This window comes from Primulina tabacum, chromosome 7 (genome assembly GCF_025594145.1).
Source record: "Primulina tabacum isolate GXHZ01 chromosome 7, ASM2559414v2, whole genome shotgun sequence".
Lineage (NCBI taxonomy): Eukaryota > Viridiplantae > Streptophyta > Magnoliopsida > Lamiales > Gesneriaceae > Primulina > Primulina tabacum.
In genome coordinates this window covers 23,539,041-23,553,319 of record NC_134556.1, presented here as the reverse complement: position 1 = coordinate 23,553,319, position 14,279 = coordinate 23,539,041, and the positions used below count along the sequence as shown (strand labels likewise).

General features: G+C 35.3%; 1 protein-coding gene across 1 annotated transcript; it reads right to left on the bottom strand.

The window, feature by feature from the left end:
- Nucleotides 1-334: 334 nt before the first annotated feature.
- LOC142551179 (RNA cytidine acetyltransferase 1-like) lies at nucleotides 335-13,152 on the bottom strand. Its single transcript, XM_075660265.1, has 27 exons — nucleotides 13,023-13,152; nucleotides 12,730-12,864; nucleotides 12,485-12,576; nucleotides 11,867-12,038; nucleotides 11,636-11,758; nucleotides 11,307-11,480; nucleotides 10,871-10,981; nucleotides 10,660-10,793; nucleotides 10,479-10,572; nucleotides 8,536-8,634; nucleotides 7,717-7,853; nucleotides 7,462-7,559; nucleotides 5,728-5,851; nucleotides 5,558-5,645; nucleotides 5,365-5,464; nucleotides 5,252-5,304; nucleotides 4,462-4,638; nucleotides 4,348-4,385; nucleotides 3,292-3,385; nucleotides 2,653-2,832; nucleotides 2,435-2,543; nucleotides 2,268-2,337; nucleotides 2,062-2,203; nucleotides 1,411-1,539; nucleotides 945-1,070; nucleotides 809-874; nucleotides 335-726 (listed from the first exon to the last, which is right to left on the bottom strand). Exons 2-27 carry the CDS (start codon nucleotides 12,832-12,834, stop codon nucleotides 487-489), a joined length of 3,075 nt encoding a protein of 1,024 aa, XP_075516380.1. The 5' UTR covers nucleotides 12,835-12,864; nucleotides 13,023-13,152; the 3' UTR covers nucleotides 335-486.
- Nucleotides 13,153-14,279: the final 1,127 nt, after the last annotated feature.

The following is a 14,279-nucleotide window of genomic DNA, read 5'->3' as shown; positions in this document are numbered from 1 at the left end:
TTGTTGTAATTTCTCTTTTATCTCAATTTTTACATTCATAATGATATAATAGTATATATATAATTATCAACTCATTTTTTTTTTATTTTCCCAGTTGTTCTTCGGCCAGGCTGGGCAGAATAGGCAAGTAAAATATCAGTAGCATTACAAAAATGGTACTTATATAGAGGTAATTTAGGAAAGATGTGTAAAAACACGTCAAACCAAGATGATTATCATATGGTACTCTTTCTGGGTATGATATAGTGAAGAAATATAGATATGATATATGTAACAGATATTAACCAAGTTGCCAAAACCTTTCAACATGGGCGGGATAAAGAACTGCAGGATGTTGAATGTCAATGGTGATGGCTGTCGATGGGAATCAAATGCACGCTGATGTTGATCTGTTTATATAAAATTATACCTTTGAAGCAACAAGAACAGGGGCAGTATTGCCATGATTGACATAAAATAATCACGCAATAAAATGTGAATGTTGTGTCAATTTGATTTTCTCTTCTTGTTCGTTTTGGAACCTCCTTTTTCTTGCTTATTTCTTTTCCTCTCATTCAGCTTCTCAATCTTACTTTCACTTGATTTTACACTAAAAAGACCACCAGACAGAGCCTTTCCACCGCCATTTTGCAAGGCATTCTCGAAATCAACTTCTTTGTCTACAATCGCGTACCGTTGTAGATGGTCAGGGTTCAGCATATCATCCGCCTTTGCTTTCATCTCATGCTGGATACAGTAAGAGGTAAGACCACAACATAAATGTGAAAAAAAAGAAGCAAATTGAAGAATCGCAACAAGGTCCACAAACCTCAACTTGTTTCGCTGCAGCATTGAGTTCTTCTTCCAAGGAAACTGGATGAGGTTCCATGGAAATCTGAAAACTAACACGCATCAGCAACAACGAAAGTTCTTTCTTGCAAACAGTAGTTTAGTAGAAAACTTACATCTCTCAAGTGAGGAACACTAGAATGAATCTCGTTCGATTCCAAATCACGCAAGAATTTGTAAAACTTCTTCATTACTTTCATGTACAACGACATTATTTGCTGCCTCTCTAACTTCATCTCTGCCTATAAACCAAAACGAGTAACAAAAAGGGTAATCAGATCATCATCTCCAAGATTAAAAAATTTGGAGGTCAAAACTGTTGCTGAACCACAGCGCTTCATGTCAACTACATGCTTTAGAACCGGACGTTCCGCCTACATCAACATATCTTTTGGCACTAATAAAATCGTGGGGATGCTAGGGGAAATATAAGCATTCAAAAAACATATTGAGAAAGCCACTAGCCTTTGGCTGAAGTGGCATGTTGTGTCTCAAATATTGAGATGTTTCGAGTTTGAGACGTACCACCCCCACCCCATTTGTGATGAAAAAAAAATTGAGAAATGATAATGATAAGTATACCTCAATGCAGGAAATATCTTTTCCCTGCAACCCGATGCAGAGCAAAACAGAAGCCTGGGCATATGACAAAGTGGTTGGTATCTTCCGGCAGAAGTAAGCACGGGCAAGATCGTCTACAAATGCTGCAGTCTGCGATATGCATCAGAATAGGCAAATGACACTAGCAACTCAGAAGGCAACGACATTATATAGGGACACAGACTCCTAAGTGAAGGGAAACCACATAAAATATTAACAGCTAATAGTCGGTTTTATATTCAAATATTCACCCAGAGAACAAAGAGGTAAAATTGAAAATGTTGATCAACTCTGAAAATATAAAAGGTGCAAAAAGATTCCATCACGGAAAAAACTAAGAAAAACAACTGATTTTGATGATTGAAAGACATATTAACTCCTTGAAACAAGATAATAAAATTTCATAAAAGCAAAAGCATATTTGTAAACTTTTTTCTTGAACTGACCATGTGGAAATTGTAATAGAATTCAATGTGAAAGTCAAAACACAGTATGCTGTATACATTATTATTAATTATTCATAAGATAATTAAGAAAGGTTCTAAGAGAAGCCATTGGAAAAATACAATCACATAAATAAAATTTCCACAATACAAATACTATACTCCTTCAATCATTTAAACAAGATCCTACCATGCGATAGTCTACAAGATTATTAGTGTATGCTTCCAGTCGTTCCATAGCAAGGGGTGATAGGATTCCACTAATTGAACTTAAAAATCCACTGGAAGAGGACAAATCCACCTCTGAGAAGTTTATCTTCGGGTCCAAGATACTGGCAAATAATCCAGCAGTGTTAGAATACTGAATTACGATTTAGAAGAAAACCAGAACCATACCTCATGGCAAGCTTGTATTCCATTCGAAAAAATGTACGAGCTAACAATTTAGTGAAGTCCTTCCTGAATTCTGAGAACAATTAAAAATGATCATTATTTCGGTCCAAACAAATTGACCCCTAATTTGAAATAAAAGGGGTCGTCTTCAAAAAAGCAACAGAGTAAACCTTCAGAAAATGGACTGAAAAAGCCCAAAGTATCAGATCCACTGGTTTCAATGTCATCATTGTTTAATGGTTTAAGAACCATGCAAGAGTGTTCACCGGTCACATTATTCTGTTGAAGAAGTGTCAGAGAACAAGCTAGTTTCTTAGAACATTCAGAAAGTAATAATAACAAAACAAAAATTGAGAGTTGGTCCATTATAGAGAAGTTACCGTCTTACCGGAACTGCGCTAATGTAGAATGGAGCAAAATTATGTTTCCTCCAAAAGCGAAAAAGGTCCAGAGTAAGCCCAAAAGAGACACCAAGATAATGGAGCTTTTCTGGCCGTCGTTCACGGAGAGGTAGAAGCAGTGGAGGAAGGTCAGTTCTTGGGTTTATATTTTCTTCCAGCAACGAGGCCTGCAGTCAATATGACTTGTAGAAATTTCAACAAAGACAATAAAAGAAATATTCCAGCCATAAATTCAACGAGACTGAGTGAACAAATGAATTATACTCAACAGCACCACTTCATATTACACAGAAGGCATTGATATAATTTAACAGTTTCTGCAGTACTTGAGTTGCAATTCTCATGCTTCTCTCTTTCCCTCATTAGAAATTTGTTGTGTAAACTAAACAATATCATCTCAGTCATAAGAGCGCGGAGACTGTAATTTATCCTAGTCTTTGGTATCAAGTTGAAAAAACAAGATGCCTACTATTATAGCAAAACAGCAAAACAATCACAATCCCTGCAGAGACACAAATGATCAAATGTACAAGATCCTCAACAGAAAAAAAAAAAAAAAAAAATTCAAGGTCAAATAAGTACATAAAAAATAGGACCAAGCAACGAATGAGAACTGTGAAAGAGACCTTCTTTGCAGCATCAATGACTCTGACTGGGGAATTCTCTGTGCGTTCGTCAACTTCTAACTCAGATATTGGAGTCAACTGGCCCTCAAAATACCTATAAGCAGTAAATATGTAATCCTTGCATCCAATATCGAGGTAATTAAATCATTACAGAAAATTGGGAGCTCGTTCTTCAATGTTAGCGTGAGGGGTAATCCTTGCACTTAATTTCGATATAAAATTTTGTAAAATAAAAGGCAAGAAGAAAAATTAAAATCAACAAAAACCAATATCCTTCTGTTTTCTTTAAAACATATAGGTAGTTTGGCATGTTCAAAGCTACTAATAATAACCGTCAAACGTTATAATTACCAAGAGGCTAACATCACCATAAAGGTGCCTCATTTCTACACTGGCGTAAATCAGCAAATTATGTATGGAAATTTTACCTCAGTTGTTGCTATTTAGAAAAAGAAAAACGCTAGAGGTAAGTTTAAAGTAGCTGCATCAGCAGTTTGGAGGTTCCTATGCAGATATATTGACCACAGAGGTCAGAGCCATGACAATTATATGCCATCATTACATCGGTTTCAGGAAATTTTGTTGTGGCCAGTCGATAATTGCAAGAGATAAAATAGAAAGCGAACAAATTTATTTAGACTTCACAAAACCTAGAGTACTCAACAGAACATTTTAGACGTGCTATTTATATTGATTTCATTACGAGCTGTTGGCTGTCACAAACTGCATATTCTCCTAAATCACCGTACATGAAAATGCAAAACACAACCCCCACCTACACAGACAACCCAGAACTTCGATCTTCATCAAAGAAACCAAGCAAAGCAATCAACCAAATAGAAAATGAAAGAACACCAGTATGATGAATTAATATTCTTTCTTAGGGGCTCAAGAATCTTTATCATTAAAAAATGAGTGGCAGTAAGTGAATACTTTTAATAACATGCATGCAGATTCATTGTGGACTATACAACTTAAAAAGATATGCATCCAGTACAAAGTAATTATAAAGACCTAACTGAGTAGAATAATAGCTTTAGAAGAATATGAACATACCTAACTAGAAGTTCAACAGCTGCAGAACCATATCCAAGCTGCAATAATTGAAATATGTTATTGATGAAGAGGGTACAAAATTACTTCATATGTGTCGGATTGCTCTAGAATTACCCTCATTGCACTTGGATGTGTGGCAATGCGTACAATACGAGCGCCTGAAAGACTTGGAAAATCTGTGTTCCGAAACTGCTCACAAAATTTCCAAGGAATCTGATCTCCAAAGGGCTGACGACCCTCACTTAAGCTTTTAACCGCAGATTTACGAGAAATTTGTCCCTCAAGGCAGACCTACAGATTTTATTAACAAGCAAGTACTTTACCACCAGCATAAACAAGACCATTATTGTTTTATAAAAGTAGATCCATTCATGCCGTTAACAGGTGTCTTTAATCATCTATGGTATAATTTCAAAAATGAAAAACTGAATCTTAGGATTATTATTACTCATTGAATAGTGATGCGCTATATATAAAAGAAGATGGCTAGTGGATAGAGTGCAACGAACGAAATTTTCAGAATCAAGAAAAGAATGCATTTTGATAATCAAATTGCAACAATCAGGCCAAAGACTGGGATCAAAGAAAAGCCAGGTTCCAAGCCTGTCCTTCTGCTAGAATTCTATAAACCATCACAAAAACTTGAAGAAGCACAGAAGAAGTCTATTTTGGGAAGAAGAATGAAACAGCATACCATATAGTCACCAAAGACAACAGAATCAACGGAACCATGAAAATAATTAGCAATAGAGGACAACTAATGCTATAACATTCATAAAACATGACCATATCAAGCTTGCAACATTTCTTAATAAAACAAACTTCATAATTAAATAAGAGCATCTAGAACCTACAGGGCATGAAACACACTTTTTAAGGTTGTAGCATATGAAGGAATTCAAACCTGGATGACACACAGAATATCAGGAAGATGGTTTTGGGACTCATCAACGGGACCTGCAAATATGATCAGTAAATATACAGCTGGAAGCAAGTAGGTAATACAAAAAAAATTACCAAGTAGCACAAACAAGTGGTGTGCAGGAGCATCAGCCATCAATTGCAAATCATTGGGAGAATTTTTGTAGTGTGAAGCAACATACAGAGCCATCATTCGCTGCATAAATTGTCATAAAACGAACTTAACCGCCAGATAGATAAATACATAAAAAAGGAACTCGTTAGGATCATCATGCTTAAATATAAGCACCTGCAAAAATAATTCACTGTCCTTGTGATAGGAGAACAATGTATCTCGATTGACATAGTAGAGATCGCATTCGCCAGGCGGGGGTAGCCTGATGAAGAAAGAAGAGACCTCAGTGGAGATCTAATGTTTAGTATCCCTTTTAAATAAAATATCTAAATTAAAATGGCAACCTGTTAATATTAGGGATGGATTTTGTCGCATCAAGACATAGTAAACCATGAAGCCATGATTCAATTGGATCACTGGAAGCATATCTGATAGATTCGCTCAATTCAATCTTTTTGAAAAGCCGACCTAATGATGAAGTTACTGGAACTTTAGCAAATTCACCAAGCAAAGCCTTACAACAAAAATTCATAAAAAATAAATACATCACCAAGGCTCCTCAACATAGAAAGGATAAAATGTTGGAATGGATATATAAAACTAATATTGTTATAGCATTCTAGAATCTATCAATGAAGAAAACCAACAAAGCTGAGAACAGTGATGAAGCTGGTTTGATTGTATGTTTCTGGATGTCAATAAGGTAACATTTGTTAAAAAAGTAAAGAATAGCGCCACAAGCTGCCTTCCAGAGTTATTTGGATTAAAAATAACCAAAGCAGGAAGACTAAACAGGCACCAGTAGCCTATACACTCACACACACACATATATATAAAGACCAAAACTCAAATCTCAGATGCAAACTTTAGTACTCAAACACAACTATCTCATATTCCTCAAGCTGAAAATCAGACTACTACAAAATACAAGCATTCCCTGTCTAAAGAAAATGAAATGTATATACAAATAAATAAACTTTAAATTACTATAAACTTAAAGTAACAATTAACAAAAGGCCGCATTATAATATTGGCCTGCACCTTACTTACTTTAAACAAGACCAGCAGAAAAAAGAAATAAGAACAGGGGAGGGGAGGGGAGGGGAAATCAGAGAAAGAATAGTTGAGTACGAAGTTGCCTCTGGAAAACATCATTGAGGTATCACTTTGTGTATTAATATTTACATTATTTTTACATACTCATAAAAAACTGATAACATGGTCATCCTCATGTCATACCCAATAACGCTATAAGTACACATCACATATAAGCCTCTACATTGACCTTATTTATCTAGAAGTGATACAAGTTCTTTCACATGCACTGACAGATTTGACTTTAGCATGGGACTTAAGCACTAGGTTCTGGGATTAAAGTATGGAATGTTCTTTCACATGCTAGCACCATATTTGACTTAGAGCTGGGAATTCAACCTTTATGATGCACAAAATTTCATATGCACATATCTATAAGCATATATCACATGCAAGATGCAGACTTGCAGTTTTTCTTATTCTACGATGTTGAGTAGAATTGAGCGGGTTTACATACACCATATAGGAATGTTATTAATTCCATTCGGATGACAATTGACGAAAACAATTGATAAACAAAGTGCTATGTTATGAGAGAGGAATTTGATACATGTGAAACTTTCGGTTCCAAATATTTCTCAATCTCAGAAAGGGCATATTCCAAGGATTACTTCTCTTTTATAGACAACTTACCACAATGCATTCATATCTTGAGTAAAGTTGGGTTGTGAGGTAATTCAATCGCTTTGATGCATGTAAGAGTTAGCAAAAATGTAAACTATATGGTTTAGCTATGTTTACAAAGCCAGCAACTTAAGTTAATGGGTCAAAATATGCCAGGCAGTAAAATTGTTTCATGTTACATCAATGGTTTATACTTCTTTCTAACTACAACTCATATAAATTTGTACATGCATGTTTACCATCATAAGTCAGTATTAAAAAGAAAGAACATCATATGACACAAAATAAATAACGACTAGTAAAACTCCAAATGCAAGTATCTCTTTTATGCTAGGAAAGAAAATGAGAACTTAAAACACCTGAGATACCAGACTCCGTGCTCTTATTTGATATCTGACTTCGCTCCTCCAGTTGCTGAAGAAGTTTTAGAGATAACGACCGTCCTGTACCTTCATAACTAAAAAAGAAGGAAATCAGAAGAAAACATCAACAAGTGGCAGCATTTAGTTATGAAAATAATGATTCCTTCAAGAAATCTACAATTTCAATCACTAAGGGCACTCATTTTATAGAGTATTAACTATTAATAGAACCTATAAAAGAGCATCTTTTACCCATTGACAGTAGATGAAAGGAATACAAGATATGGCCCAAGCAAAGACTTCACAACTGGCAATGGGATAGCTGCTGCTTCATCAACCACCAACAATTCAACTTGGGAGAGCTTCTCATGTTCATGTGGTTGTATATACTGCACAGACATCGGGATGCAACTTATTTTTCCAATTTTCTTCACTCAATAAACTTCATTTCAATTATTTTCTACAAAGAATAGCCTCAAAGAACCTCTATCCAATGATCTAATCCACTTTAAAGCATCTTTCATGTTCTTTTTTTAGTAGGCAACAAAAGAGCAAAAAGTTTTTCTTATTCCCTCCATATGAAGTACTTTATTCAGCCAATGGAGAGATCTTACTCTTACACCTAGCATTCCTCGATAAATGAAGAGTTGGTTAATGACAAAAAAAACTATATCACTCCTCTCTTTTTCCTCTTCCATAATGCCAAAAAGCATAAAAAAACTCCACACGCACACTTCTTCTCAGCTCAAAGTCCTTTAATAATCTACCACTTCCATCGTCCCTATGAAAAAACTAAATGTCACAGAAAAAATTGAGGAAGGCTTAAAGCTAGAGGGCGTTTGATGTTTATTAGTTATTACTGACCATGAATGACCGTAAATTTTCTTAGTCACACACAATAGAAATGAAATCCTGAGAATAGTATTACATCGCCCAGAAAAAAAAAAACATGCATAGCAAAATAACTGCAACAAAAAAAAGTTTGTGGGAAAAGTCCTTGAAGTATGGTTTATACTTGATATCGTTGTCCGTAAAGAAGAAAAGTAGAAAACCACTACAAAATCTACTAACCTGAATTGTCTGTCTGTGTTGTTTGTAGATATTGATTCGCACAGTGGCTTTCTTAAAATCAGGATTTGCACTTTTCACCACATCATAATCTAAGTGCTCCTACAAATGAGGAACTATAAGTTTCAGCCAAATAATAAATATTGTCCTGCAACTTACAATAATAAGAGAAAACTCTATAAGATTATATTTGATTAAAAATATTCTTACAACACTCAATATTAAAAAACACTACTCTATACTAAAAAACACTACTTCTCACACAAAATCTCTAAATACGGTTGAAAATTCAATAACACAAAAGTCCTTAGTGTCAATAATCTTGGCTAGATCTTTTAATATCAGGAGTTTATTTGATTAGAATAAGTTTGGTCAGATAGTACATTTTACAGATTTAGTGGGATACGATTTTATGATTTTTTACAAATATAAATTGTATCAAACAGTGAACCTCTATATACAAAAAAATAGAGGAATTGTTCTTCCTTCTTTATTCCGTTGTTCCCTCATTTTTCTGCATGGTATCAGAAACCGGAGATCAGTCATGAATTCCAAGACAGCTATGGTCAGTGCTGATGCTGGCACAACCACCGCTTTCAGCCCGGCCAGGGCTACAGTCAAGGACATTCTAATCAAACTCTTTTCACCAGAATGTCTTAACACAAACAAGATTTCTATACTAATTGTTTATGTTGATGATACAATGTGACAGGAGATTACATAGAAGAAGTGAACAAACTGAAGAAAAGCTTGGCAACTGAATTTGAGATGAAATATTTGGGACAGTTGAAATACTTTATTGGAATGGAGGTGGCAAGGTCCAAGAAAGGAATCATGGGGTCCCAAAGGAAGTATGTCCTGGATCACCTAACGGAAACCGGGATGAGTGGTTGTGGCCCATAAGATACTCCTATGGAGGCAAATGCTAAGCTAGGAGAAATCAAGGATGGCGTTCCAGTAGATACCGGGAGATAACAAAGACTAGATGGAAAACTGATATACCTATCTCACACACGACCTGACATTGCCTTCGCAGTATGCTTGGTTAGTCAATTTATCCACTCACCATGTACATAACATCTTGAGGCAGTTTATCGAATCTTGAGATATCTCACAGGAACTCCGGGAAAATGAATTCTCTTTGAGAAGAGTGAGAAGAAAGAGATACAAGTTTACACTGATGCATACTAGGTTGGATCAGCCACTGATGGGCGATCCACTTCTGGTTACTGCACATACGTATAGGGCAACTTGGAGAAGTAAAAAAACAAAGTGTTGTCATCAGAAGCAATGCAGAGGCTGAATTTAGGTCTGTGGCTCAAGGACAGTATGAAATGTTGCGAACATTTCATAAAAGAGAAGCTTAAAGAAGGGGTAATCTGCCCTCCATTTGTTCCTAGAGCATTGCAAGTAGCAGACGTCTTAACCAAGGGTCTATCAAGGCAAGCCTTTGAAGAACAAGTAGCAAGTTGGGCATGATGAATATCTTCGCACCAACTTGAGGGAGAGTGTCAATAATTTTGACAATATCATTCAATATTAAGAGTTTATTTATTTACAATAAGTAAGCTAGAATATATTTTACAGATTTAGTGGGGTATGATTTTATGGTTTTTTACTGATTTAAATTTTATTAAACGGTGAACCTCAATATACAAAAAAATAAGAGGAATTGTTCTTCCTTCTTTATTCTGTTGTTCCCTTATTTTTCTGCACTTGATACAAATTTTTAATATGAATGCATGAAAAGCATGCATAAAGAGACTGGCTTTAATAGAAAATAATGGCATGAATCCAAAAAGCTGATGGGAAAATTTCCAGTGCGTAAAAAATAACCAGGAAATAGTCGGTCGCAAAACAAGGAAATTGTGTCGCATAACCGCGTTAACAAAAAAAACACTGATTTGTTTTCACTTGCCTCGAACAAGAAGAGGTACACACCATACCTTGTAATCGAGTAAATCAAATCCTTTGCAAATAAACTCAAACAATGTTTTCACGTTCTCTGGGCTTGGTGCAGTTACATAAATATTTGAATACCTATGATGAAAATTATTTAATTAGCAAGCAGAGAAGCTAATGGAATAGATGAATAGGTTAAAGCATGCAATCAATGTCCTGCATTACCCAGTAACAACTGCTCCAGTAATTGCCAGACCAAGAGCAGCGGACTTCCCACGGCCACGAGCAGCAAGCAAAGCTACTGTTCTTTGAAGCCTCTTGTCCAAAATTGCATCAAGGAAGGTAATTACAGCTCTTCCCTAAGCAAACAGGCAGAGTTCATAACAATCAGAACATGAAAAAAAATAGTCCGTTCTATCAAGGAAGAAACCTTTACCTGATCCAATGTGCAGCATTTTCTAATCAGAGGACCCACAGGGAAATCATCATTGAGCTCTTCCTTCAAATTCTTCAATTCTTTTTCAGCTTCTGAAAGCCCCTCGGAATCCTTGCAAAGGCAACAAAAAATAGCCAATCATACATAAAGCATTGTCCCAGACATATTTTGGTTCACTAAGAATGAAAAAAATATAATCCACTAAGCAGAAGCCCCGTAGCTCAGGAAGGATTTGCAGTAAGTGTGGAAGGTACTTCAAGTGTCTACATTATCTAAAAACAGTAGTTCTCCCTCCAGTATTCTACACACTAAAAAATATTGTACTTTGAAATTGGGAAACCTGAGAGATGCTGATTAGCTCCATTGTAAGTGATAAACATGGTGTAATACTACTCCACCAGGTAGAACTCAAGACAACCCTAGAAATAAAGCTCACCTCTCTAACTATAACTGGGGCAATTATTTTCATATGCGAAGAAACTGGTAGAATGTTGAGTTCATCATCCATGACAACACAAGCTTTGCACGAAGCAACTGAAAGCAAGAAACGTTCATTAAAGCGCCCAGCAGCCTGATTATGAGATTCTGTACGAAATCTCTCGTGAACATCCTGAGACAATAAAGCCCAATGAGCACAAAAGACAAGATTAAATGGAAAAAAATCATCTTATCTATTCTTAAAACAAAATTTCTATCATCAGAATTTAGAATTATACTCCTATTGAAACTATCATATGATATAATTGGAAAGTGAGTTGGCATTACCATAACCATAGTGTACAAACTAGTGAGTGATGAAAGAGAGCGCAGCAACAATACTATCAATCCACCACCTTCAACAGTTTCAATAGTCCTTGCTAGAAGATTTGGTGTCAAAGCTTCAAAATCCTTAAGAACAAAGAGTGAGAAGTAAATACTCCAGAATGGAGAATCAATGCTCATAGCAATTGTTGTAAAACTGACAAGTATTAGGCAATAAAAAAATTCGTGTTTTACCTGCAATATACACATGCCAAAAGTGTTCCCCAGAATTCTCTCAGAATCTCTGTACAAGCAAAAGGTTATTTCTCCAGTTTCAAGAAAAAGCACGAAAGGATCAACTTTCTCAGGATCCAGCTGCCCCCTTTGCACTAACTTCTTTGTTTGCTTGACTCGCTTTTTTTTGTGGCTACAGTGCCAAATATCATATGGTATTGAATCAAATTTCTCTTCTCAGTAAAACAATAGACTATCAAAGATTCAGAATTGTGCAAAATAAAAAATAATAAAAGAAAACATCATGAAATATATGGAGAGGCTTTAAGTAAAATAGAGCAATGGGATTATATTTTTTATGATTCTTTATGGAAAAAAATATTCTCCTTTCCATATCCATTAACCTACACAAAATGGATGGAAGCATGAAACTTAGTAACTGTGTGATACATAGAAAGTTGACATCATCAACAATGTAAACTTCCTCGCTAAGTGATGTTTGGGTAAAATCATAACTGATTGAAATTCAAAGTTCAATCCTATATCATTAAGACATAAGTTGAATTTCAAATGCATAAATTCTGATTTTCATATTGCTAACACTTGAAAAAAAAAAAAGAGGAAAGGAAATTAGAGAACCTGCTGAGCTCGAGCTTGTCCTTGTAGCACCACAAAACACTCGGTCTCGACTTAACCACTGATTTGCTCAGCATCTGACGCAAATGCAATATCTGTTTCAAGAGAGAAAAAAAAAAACTAATGATAAATTTCAAATCACCTTCACCAACTATGATCAAATTATTTATTACTAAGCAATGCATGAATATGTCTACATAAAAAATGCGTGAATATGTGTTCATAAGCATATATATACGTTTGCATACCTGGTCAAGAGACTTGTCACCAATTATGACAAGCATGGAGCGATGGCGGGACTTGACTCCATTTTCTATCAAAGTTCTGATACGTTCGTCAACTTTTTTCCTCATATTTCCTTGATTTCTGTTTCTTTGTCCTGTCTGAAAACACTAGCAGCAGTAAACGAAGGGGAAAAAAGAAAAAGAAAGAGAGTAACATTCAAATTTGATGTTTCGTGAAGTGCCTTATTCGGAGCAAGTCGGTCCGAAAACGGGTGAAAATATGAAACGTCATATTTGAGTTGATAGTTTTCAGTTACCTCAGTACAGTTAGCGAACCACCGCGGCGGCGGCGTCAGCCGGACGCGGTGAGGAATGGAGCGGCGAGCTTGCTTTCTGAATAGCGTGCTCCCTCGTCGGTTCTCCCTTCGAGGTCAATATGGGTTCGGCTTTTTATTGCTTAGTCCAACTTACAAAATGTTATGGGCTTTCATGAAGAGCAACTAGGCCCATAATTGTGGCCCGCGAACTAACCGATTACTTTACATCTTTTTTTTATGTATTAGTTTAGGTTTATCTTAAGGAAACTCTAAATAAATCTCTAAATCCAATTTTCAATTATGATTCAGTCCCCATATCAATTTTTATAGTAAGGGCTCCTTGATGTTATTTTTTTTAGTCTTCACTCCCCATGTTTGCTCTCACATTTTATATCTTATGCACAAAAGTATTCGTCTCATTTTTCTTTCCAACAAGGAAACTTGCATCACAGATTGATTCTTTCACTTGATTCATGGATTTTGTTAGTTGTCTCACTTCGATTGGATAAATATCTAGGAGTTGCGTATATTGAGTTAGACAATTCTCTCCCTTTAAGCTAGACTTTGGGATTGAGTTAGCTTCAAATCTCATTTTTAACATATTTCAATATTTTTGTTTTAATCACTTGAAAATTTATCATCCTTTCTTGTGAATCAAATGCCTGAATTTTTTTTTTTTGTTCTTCTCGAACTTTCATCCCAAAATCATATTTTAGTTTACCAAATTTCAGTTGGGTTACAGTCATGTTCGATTTCTCATCAAAATAAGAGTGTGTGCTTCGATTTTTCATTTAGATTTGGAAGTTGAAAGAGGCGTAGATGGAATAACAGTATGGATTGAAGTCTTTTTAAGTTTGAAACTTTTAAATGATGTTGGTTTATGGCTCTCACTTGTATTTTGATGTATCACATTGTATACTTAAATCTTAAACTTCAATTAGGAAGTTATATTTTATTGTTAGGAATTTAAATTGGACTTGTATGTTCGGATATTTTATGGTATTGTTAAATGTTAAATTTTTATATTATATTTTTTGTTTCATTGATTTGTTGTATTTAGGGATCGACCAGTTTTTTGGGTATCATTTTAAATTTTTTCAGTTTTATCTCTTTGTAATATATTGTTTAAATAGGTATAATGTATGTTGTATGTTTAATTTTTTATGCAAATTCCGGTTACCAAGGAAACCAAACACGAACTAAACTCACTCGCGCCTTCGATTCTATAAACAACAAGATTTCTTTAACCCCCGATCT